The sequence below is a fragment of the Chlamydotis macqueenii genome, chromosome 3 (genome assembly GCF_036417535.1).
Source record: "Chlamydotis macqueenii isolate bChlMac1 chromosome 3, bChlMac1.mat, whole genome shotgun sequence".
NCBI lineage: Eukaryota > Metazoa > Chordata > Aves > Otidiformes > Otididae > Chlamydotis > Chlamydotis macqueenii.
Window position 1 is genome coordinate 72,297,484 of NC_141558.1, and position 9,301 is coordinate 72,306,784.

The 9,301-nt window shown below is 49.3% G+C and overlaps 1 protein-coding gene across 2 annotated transcripts; it reads right to left on the reverse strand.

The window, feature by feature from the left end:
* Positions 1–2,099: 2,099 nt before the first annotated feature.
* Positions 2,100–8,078, reverse strand: H3-3A (H3.3 histone A). 2 transcript variants are annotated; one of them, XM_086743618.1, is made up of 4 exons: positions 7,923–8,077; positions 6,353–6,507; positions 4,755–4,908; positions 2,100–2,737 (listed from the first exon to the last, which is right to left on the reverse strand). In XM_086743618.1, exons 2-4 carry the CDS (start codon positions 6,478–6,480, stop codon positions 2,609–2,611), a joined length of 411 nt encoding a protein of 136 aa, XP_086599744.1. In that variant the 5' UTR covers positions 6,481–6,507; positions 7,923–8,077; the 3' UTR covers positions 2,100–2,608. The 2 variants fall into 2 exon arrangements, with proteins under 2 accessions (XP_086599744.1, XP_086599745.1); XM_086743619.1 differs by lacking the exon at positions 2,100–2,737 and adding an exon at positions 2,891–3,147 and having other exon boundaries at positions 7,923–8,078.
* Positions 8,079–9,301: the final 1,223 nt, after the last annotated feature.

Sequence of the window (9,301 nt, forward strand, 5' to 3'; positions counted from 1 at the left end):
TATTGAAAGCTAATTATTTAATTGCTTTTATTTACATGCTGCTGCACATTAAAGACAAAAATACAGTGTACGCAGGGCAGAGGGTGAGAAAGCTACAGATTAAGTAATTCATTCAGCAATACAGTGGAAATATCTGTTAAGGAAAATCCATCATACTTGAAAAAACAAATAAGGAGCAGAGAGGTGGTGCCCTAAGATTCCCCAGAAATAAAAACAAGACAGTACTCTGTATCAACACATAGACAGCTAATCACTAACAGGATTCACATGGCATCTCTAGGATCACAACCACCATGAGCAACACTTCCAAGGAGGCAAAAGTTTATCCCCAAGCTGTAGGGTAGCACTGCCCACCACTTAAATGACAACTGCACAGACTCCTGATCCCTCACCTTCCATTATGAATTATTCAGCTTTGAACAGTTTAACTGCATTGTCATGGTATTCATCACCCCAATTCTCTTTTAAGAGAAGGAACTTGGCATTTCATGTGAGTACCAAAATCGTCAGATTTGGTTTTCTAAATAATAGTAAGTTCCTTTATCAATACTTCAGTTCCAGGTTACTAAAAAAACCTATCAAAAACAGTAATTACTTTTTTGTGTAGGTGGCTGCAGAATTGTTGACTGATGCATGAAACCGAGTTCTGAAGTACAGGGCAAAATAAGTAGTTAATTATATTGAAATGCATTTATAGCAAGTTTGACAGAAGTGACATCTCAAATCGGCTAAGTGTCTCAGTTGCTCACCTTTTATATTTCTGTTGTTCTGGATCCTCCAAAACAAGTCTTCCTTAATTTTTAGTTGATAGCTATGAAATTCCTGGCATCAAAAGGATATAATCACATTTTGTCTAGCATTAGTTTTCTCTGTGACAAGCTACTCCACTTAAATAGACTTTACTCTGCACAACCCTGGCAGACAGCATTCATTACTAGAGCCAAGCAAGTTATGAATAATGTGATTTATTCTGTAACTTTTGGCTCTCTGTTCAAGATACCAAAGCAGATAATACATCTCTATTAATCCTCTTTGGAAATCTCCAAATTCATTCATGTGTTTAAAGCTCACTCAGTACCTCTCCAAAAAAGTTAGCAGCATATAAGCTCTGTAGGGGTCTTAGCACAGAGGTGAAATCTGTTCACTGCCTACATATTTCCTTCTCTGTAACTCATTTCATTATCTGCAAGAGCTTCCAAAAAGTACACCAGATAACTCATTTCCAGGGTGGTCCATCAGAATCTTTAACCAAGTTTCAGGTGAAAAACTAAACCAAAGTTTTTATAGAATATAATTTCAGCAGTAAATTTTTTTTTTACAGAAACTTTCATCAGCAATTGAGTGGGGAATACAAAAAATCAGTAAGTTTCAAATGTGAGTTCCTGTCCAAGTATTGGCTCTATGAAGTATGGTAAACAAAAATGGTACAAAAGTGTCTTTTTGACTGGAGTGTACAAACTGAAACTAATCACAAGTGGACTAAGCTCTCAACCATGCCAGAGGGTGTGACTGAAACAGAACGGCAATCATCCAGAGAGTGAACACCTACAAACCAAGAAACCAGATAAGAGTGGGGAAAAAAAAAAAAATAATAATAATCCATAAGCAAAATCCAAACCCAAACTCAACCCCCAAATCACTGGGGGAAAAAAAAAAAAGAAAAAAAAAAAAAAGAAAAAAAACCCCAAACAGCCCAAACCACCACACCCCATCATTTATACTGTACTAACAAACCATTAAAATCAGAAACGCTTCCAAACTCAGGATTAAGTCAAGCAAGAAAGGAACCTAATCAGAAACAAAATTGTTTTTTCTTAGCACTAAAACTTAGTTAGAGAGCTCAGTTCAGCTCGAGACTTCTATCAGGTAGTATACTCACCAAACTTGCATTCACATGGAACGGACAGAAATTTTACACTCTTAAAAAACCCTCACCTAAACACTGCCTCAGCCAAGGTACTATCCCCAGTGTTTGCTTCCTAGATCTGCTCTAAGTATTTAGGTCACACATTGACAAGAAAAAGGGAAAGAAGGCTGATTATTTTTTAATCAAATATAACCTACATGTAATATTTAAAAATCAAGACTGAAAGCAGGCATCATTTAATGTATTTTAATAGCAAACTTACAGGAACAGCACAGAAGACAGACAACATTAAAAACATGTACTTGCATGTAGGACAACTCAGTTAGAAAAGTATAGTGAATGGATGGAATCTACTGTATGATAAAAATGCTACAAACACCATTTAGTTGCAATCTGATAAGAAATTTACTTGTTTAAAAAAATCCAAATGCTGGCATTGTCCAGAAAAATTTGACAGGCTTATTTATTTTTTTTTTTATAAAGTTGAATTGTTGAAACTTGTTCACCGAAACATTTTTTGACCGCATTGATGTTTTATGTCCCCTCGTTTATATTAAAAATCCACACACAAATGAAAATGGAAAAAACCTTGCCAACACCCAATTCTGTCCCCTATTTTTCCATTTGCAACCATATACTTAGGTACCTTTTAACCCCATGGAAAAAATATCTAACGTTCATTACTACCAATAACAGGAAGAAGATTTTGCTTCGAGAACGACAAACCCATCATAGTGAAGTTTAGGCACGCTCTCCACGTATGCGGCGTGCTAGCTGGATATCTTTTGGCATGATTGTGACACGTTTGGCATGGATAGCACACAGGTTGGTATCTTCAAACAGGCCAACCAAGTAGGCTTCACTTGCCTCCTAGTGTAGGAAAAAAAGAGTTAAGAATGCTCTCATTCTCTGAGCACTAGGAAAAAATAACAATTCAAAGTACTACATAATACAGCATTAAGTTTAGGCTTCTATCTTTATTACTCACAAACATCAAAAGTTTCAGATTCTCAAAAAATAAAAGCCTCCACTTTCTTATAAACCACCAAATAATATTCTATGCTAAAGTCACGTACTACTACCACTCAGTGAATACATCGTCCACAACATAACCGAACCAATACTATGATGAGACTCTCAAAGGTAAGGGGTTATCCTATCAAAAGGTTAGTTTGTTTAGGAACTTCTCTTTTTCAAGGCTGGGTTACACTATTTGAGTGACTTGTCTGCTCCCTCTTCCAGAGTAAGAGCCATTGAGCATCAAGTGAAATTGGCAGGTGCTAGGGAAGAGAAGAGCAGGTATTCCTTCACAACATACAGTTGGGGCACGTGGCTCCTTGCCATAGCATACTGAAGAGTTGGCTTAATTCAAAAGTAAAAGATTAGCAGGAAAAAAAATGTACTGAGAATTATTAGACACAGGATGATAATACCTTTCTCTCAGGAACTCCCTGAATCACCACAAATGGGACAGCAGTCTGAGAATTACCATCAGATACTTGTCCTATCCCTATACTTTCTTCCTGCCTAAGCACTTCACCAAATAAGCCATGCCAGCACAGACAACATGGTACTGAAGGAGTTAAAAGGGTTTTTTTTGTAAATACGCAAGCAGGAAGCACTAGGAAGAGTATGTGAACAAGTTCTATACCAACAACTCCTTAAAGCAAAACCAGGCTTCTGAAAACGTATTAACTACTCACTAAATTTTAAGAGGCAGTTCCTGATAAAAAGACACATAGGTAAATATGAGGATTTAAGAACTACCACATTCACTCACAGCAGGGAACACAGAATAAAGACTAAAAGCAAAAGTAACAACTTTGCAAATGCACACAGCCACCTTTTGTAGATAAGCATGCGCTCAAATTTATAGCATCTCACAGCCTATGAGATGGCTCCTTATCAAGTGGAAGTCATTAAGCAGAAAAAAGACAATTTCACCTGCATATCAGATATTCTACAATCGCAGACAGGTTCTGGAACAATCTTTCAACAGCAAAGACCTATCTTTAACCAAGAGTGTATTTCTATCATGAGAAGGAAACGTTCCTGTGACAAGAACACAGTCTTGGGAGGTACCTAACTTAGGTGTAGGAATTTGGGGCAGAAAGAGCAATTAGTATTTCACCCTCAATATGCTGTAAATAAGTTATTTAACTAATAAATTTTAAAATGTGTTTAGCATCAACTACACCACACAAAAGCACTTATTTCCCTAACTGTGTTTAGATGTGGCTTATAAAGCTGTTTTTCTTTAACGAGCATTTGAGGATATCACAACTGCCATTTGGAGACACCAGAATAAGCTTTACACAACAACGCTTTCCTCTCCGACTGCACAGCTTTCAAAAGGCAAAACCTCTAACAAAGCTTGAGGACAGAGGAAACAGGTTTACGCTAAGTGTCTTAACAAGATGCACTGTTCTGCCAAGTGCAACTACTTGGGGATGGGTGCTATTAAAAAAAAAAAAAAAAACAAAACAACACAAAAACCAAACCACCACACCAACACCCCCACAGCATTAAAAAATCCCCCCAAAACCACATTTACAGCCTTTGTAAGGACTTGTGGGCCTGTCACCGCGTTATTTCAGACTGTGGTAACCTGCAGGGCATCCCGAAGCCCACGCTAAGCACGGGAAGGCTGGGGGGCACAACCCCCTATGTCAGCCCCGCCCAAGGAGGGGTCACGCCCACCACGGCAGCCCACCAATCAGACAGAGCTGTGGCTAAACCTAGAAACAGCCTGGCCAATGGGGGCGGGGGGCAGAGCCCTCCCTTACCTTCCTTCTCCAGGTTTTGGGAGAGGGGGACACTTACAGCACCGACCCCGCCTGCAGACAGGCAGCCCTCCCCCAGGACCCCCGGCCGGGGTAAGGCTCACCTGCAAAGCACCGATGGCTGCGCTCTGGAAGCGCAGATCTGTTTTGAAGTCCTGAGCAATTTCACGCACCAGACGCTGGAAGGGAAGTTTGCGGATCAGAAGTTCGGTCGACTTTTGATAGCGCCTGATTTCACGGAGAGCCACAGTACCTGGTCTTTTAAAATTAAATAATAAAAAACAAAATACAAAGAATTAGTACTCTAAATGTACTCTACACCTTAAATATACGGGTTCATCATTAAACTAAACCAAGCACTGTATACGTGCTGTTTTCACTAGAAGAGTCCCAGCATTTAGAACACAAAACCAATTTCACTGGCAAAGGGTCACCGTTGTCTCACCATGGATCTGTCCAAACTTCCACTGGCCTGAACAGGGATCCCTTGGGCAGATGTGAGAGGCCCTTGGGGCCCCGACTTCACTGAGAGAAGCGTTGGACAGCACACGTTGGCTAATGGGCGCTAACAAGTCCCAGCTCCAACACTGCTGAGAGCGAGCTGGTTCAACCATACCAGAGGTACCCAGTGAGCAATTGGCCTGAAGAGCGAATCCAGTTTTAAGGGGAATTTGGCTCTTCTTCCCTACTGACATAAGATGCTGTGAAAACTCCCAGAACTAACAATTTATAGTCTGTACTATATTATCAGCACAAACTACCTGGCATATTTCCTTGTGTTAGTTATGGTGTCAGAACTACAAATTCAGATTAACAACGTACTTTTGCAGACACAAAGTCCCATTAAATTAATACCACATTTATTCCTGCAGAAACTTTATATTTTCCACCTCCAGCTTCATCACCTTTTTCCTAGACTACTGATTATTCCACCTCACACCTACAGCAACAGACTTTTAGGTTAAGTTCTCTATTTCAAAGCCACTTCTCCAGCCCAATCCACTTCCACCTCCCCGCCCCCCTCAAGGAACACGCACACCTAGCCCGAAATCATCCTCCAAAGTGAAGCACGACTGTCACCATCCTGGGCAGAGGAAGGACTGGAAAACTTCGTTATTACGAGCCTGTCAAAAAGATCTACCGCTGGCTCTAGCCGATCTCCGCCCCTCGCCCGGGGAGGCCCTGCCCACGCGTGGGCACGTGGCGCCCTCCCGCGGCAGATCGCCTCCCCTGCACGGCTACCGCGGACGGATCAAAAATCTACTACAACTAAATTAACATGCACCGGTAACGATTAAACTTCGTGGCGGCAACACCCTGCTGCAGCACCCAAATAACCAGAAGTTAAAAAAAAAAAAAAAATTAAAAATTCGCAGCGCCCCGTTCACCGTAGCGGTGGGAGAGTGTTGATTTTTTTTTTTAGGCGCCGGAACTGAAACGCCCGAAAAGGGGCTAACGGTAAATACCGGGTCGGTGCCCGCGCTGCGAATTAACGAGTTTGTTTTGCGGCGGAGTGGGGGGAGGACCCGCGCCCCGCCGCGGCGGAGCGGCCCCGGGGAGCGCGCGGGCGCGGAGGGGAGAAGCGCCCCCCCAGTCCCCGGCGCTCCGCCCCGCCAGGGAGGGAGGGGGGAGTTGGGGGGGGGGGAGTTGGGGGGGTGCTCCCGGTGCCGGCCCGGTACCGCCGGTGCGCGGCGCTGCGTACCGGTAACGATGCGGCTTCTTCACCCCGCCAGTAGAGGGCGCGCTCTTGCGGGCGGCTTTGGTGGCGAGCTGCTTGCGGGGCGCCTTGCCCCCGGTGGACTTGCGGGCCGTCTGCTTGGTGCGGGCCATGCTCCTGCCGACGTCACTGCCTTACACCTGCCGGAGGGAAGGAGGGAGGGAGAGGGGCCGGCCGCCCCGCTCAGCGCGCGCCCCCACCGACGCCTGCCCCCTCCAGCGCGCGGGCGGTCCCCCGGCCCCGCGCCCCTGACCGCTCAACGGCGGGGCGAGCCGCTAACGCCGGAGCTCGCGGCCGCTTAACGCCTCCGACCGCCAGAGACAGAAGAAGGGGGAAGAAAAAAAAAACCAAACAAACAAAAAAAAAAAAACGAAATTAAACGCCTGCCGGTCGCGGAATACTAAAATACAATTTTTTTAGCCCACGAATTCAACAGCGAGGCAGCGGCGACCGAAACCCGGCGAGCTGCCCGGCAGCAAGCGCGGAACGGCGGCGGCTGCCGCCTCCCCCCTCGCCGGCCGCCCGCCACCTGCCAAGTGTTTGCAAACAACGCCCAGCAAACACCGGGGGGCCGGCCCGCCGCCCCCCTGCCCGCCGCCAACCTCCTTCCGAACCGGGGAGAGGGTGACAGGGGAGCGGCAGCCCCCCGCCGCCGAGCTGCCCGGCTCTCGCCGCCGCCCGCTCGCGCTCCCCGGCCCGCCGGCAACCGCAGGCAAACCGGCGTTTATCGTGCAAAAAAAAAAAAAGGGAGAGGGCCCGAGTAAAGTGCGAGAAAGCAACAAACTTTTCTTTGGGGGGTGTGGGGGGTGTTTTTTGGGTGCCGTCCTGCTCTTTCTGTGTAACTGCTTCCCCGAAGCCGCCTCGCTCCCAAGCGCCTCTCACAGGCAAACTCATCTCCCAGAGCCAGAACAAAATGGAAACAATCACGAAATGCAGCCCTAGTCCTTTCGCAAAGGAGGAAAAAATAAATTGCGAAAAATAACGCCAAAAAATCGCAAGGAACTCCAAACCATGTGGGTGTGGATGAAGGGGGAGGCAGCGGAAAAGTTTGCAGTCGAAAACCGAAAAATTGCGTTGGGTTTGGGTCGTTCCTTCGGCGAATTTCTTTCCCTTTTTATTGTTTTTTATGCAATAGGAAAAAAAATATGGTCGGTGACCAGAGAAAAGAGACAAGATGGTGAAGCTGAGCAACAACTGTGGGGAGCAGGGGAAGGAAGGCAGGAGAGTTACCCTGGGCTGGCGAGCGGCTCCTCTTTGCGGCCGCTTCCCAGCCCCGATCCGGGGGATGTCGGGCTGAGGAGGCAGCTAAGGGGCTGGGGAGGCGACTGGTGGGGGTCTGGAGCGGGGGCGAGGGGAGCAGAGGGGGGCAACGACGGCGCGAAGCGGGGGCCGGGGGTGCCGGCGGAGGGAGCCGCTCGGGCTGCGCCGAGAAGGCGGCGTGGGTGAAGGGGAACGCGAGCTGCCGCCGACCTCCCGAGCCCCCAAAAGTTTGTGGGGAGGGTCGGGGGAAGGGCGGTGGGGCTCGGGGGGGCGGCGGGCACGGTGCCAGACTTACCCCGTCCGCTGGGCGAGCGCGGCTGCCGGGCGGGAGGGAAGGAGGGAGGGCGGCGGGCGGGCGCGAGGAGGAGCCGGAGCTGCTGCGGCGGTTGCTGCTGCTGCTGCTAGCGGCGGCGGCGGCCGGGAGCACAATTGAAAGATGGCTGACTCAGGAGGGCCGGCCCCGCGCTCGGCCCCGCCCCCGCCCGCCGCGCCCCGCCCCGGCCCCGCCCGCCCGCCAATCGAGCACAATGGAGGGAAGGCGCGGCCCTGCCCCCCGCCCGGCCCCCTTTCCCTCGGCGCCGTGTGTACAAACACAAAAGACACGCCGCGCGCGCGAGGGGGATTCCCTCACCCTCCCCCCCCCCCGTCCCCCAAATCCCATCCCATCTCATCTCATCCCATCCCCGCGGCGGGCCGGGGTCACGCGAGGCCACGGCGGAGCCAGCGGCCTCCACCCCCGCCGAGCCCGAGCCTGAGCCCGGCACCCTGGCCCAGCAGCCCCCAGCGGCAGGCGCGCCCGGTCCCCCCGCCGGGTGGGCGGCAGGCAGAGCAGGGACCCGGAAAACCAGCCCGCGGGCAGGGCGGCTGCCGACACCCCGGGCGGGAGGCGGGCAGGCGCCGCAGGAAGTACAGGGCCTAGCTCTTACCCCTGCCAAAGCACAAGGCACCCCCTCACCCCCCAGAGTCCATCTTACTGCTTTGGGTGGGTTTTTGGGGAGGAGGGGGGTGTTCAGGTTTAGTTTTTCTTTACATAGAAGCAAGGCCAAAATCCTCGCTGTGAGCAGGCCCGTCAGAGCTGACCCAGCCAGGATCTGCTGTGGAAGCGCCATTTCCCTCATTCTGCTAAACAAGAGCCGAGCGGCAGGAGGGGACTGCCAGGGTCGCTTCCGACTCGGAAACAAACTGCAGGCACAGTGGGTCACAAGGAAAAGCAGAGGTTTGGGAAGGAAGAGGAGTCTCAGCTTCTGTGCCACCGCTGTCAAACTGTTTCAAGTTTGAACGCAGCTAGCAGGAAAGCAGACGGAAGCTTAGCACTGCCATCACCAACGGATCCCGTCCAGTTGTACCAGATGCCATGTTGTTTAAGCAGAAAATTCACCCTTTATTTTCTGCTAACGACAGAAACAAAGCGCCCTACGGGAAAGTAAGCTCTGGTGCGACCGAACGGTCACTTGCCATTTGCTTTACATTTCAACCAGAGTCAAATCCTGCACTCGCGCAAACCGGTGCCACCATCTTGTCCGTCACTTAGGCGCAAGAAGGAGCTGTGTCTGATTTACAAAATCTTTATTGCGGGCGAGAAGGCAAAGGCGGCTCCGCGCAGAGCCGCCCCAGTTTGGCCGCGGGGAGCGGAGCGGTTCTCCGGGCGCCAGCCGAGCCCGCGCGCTGCGGCGG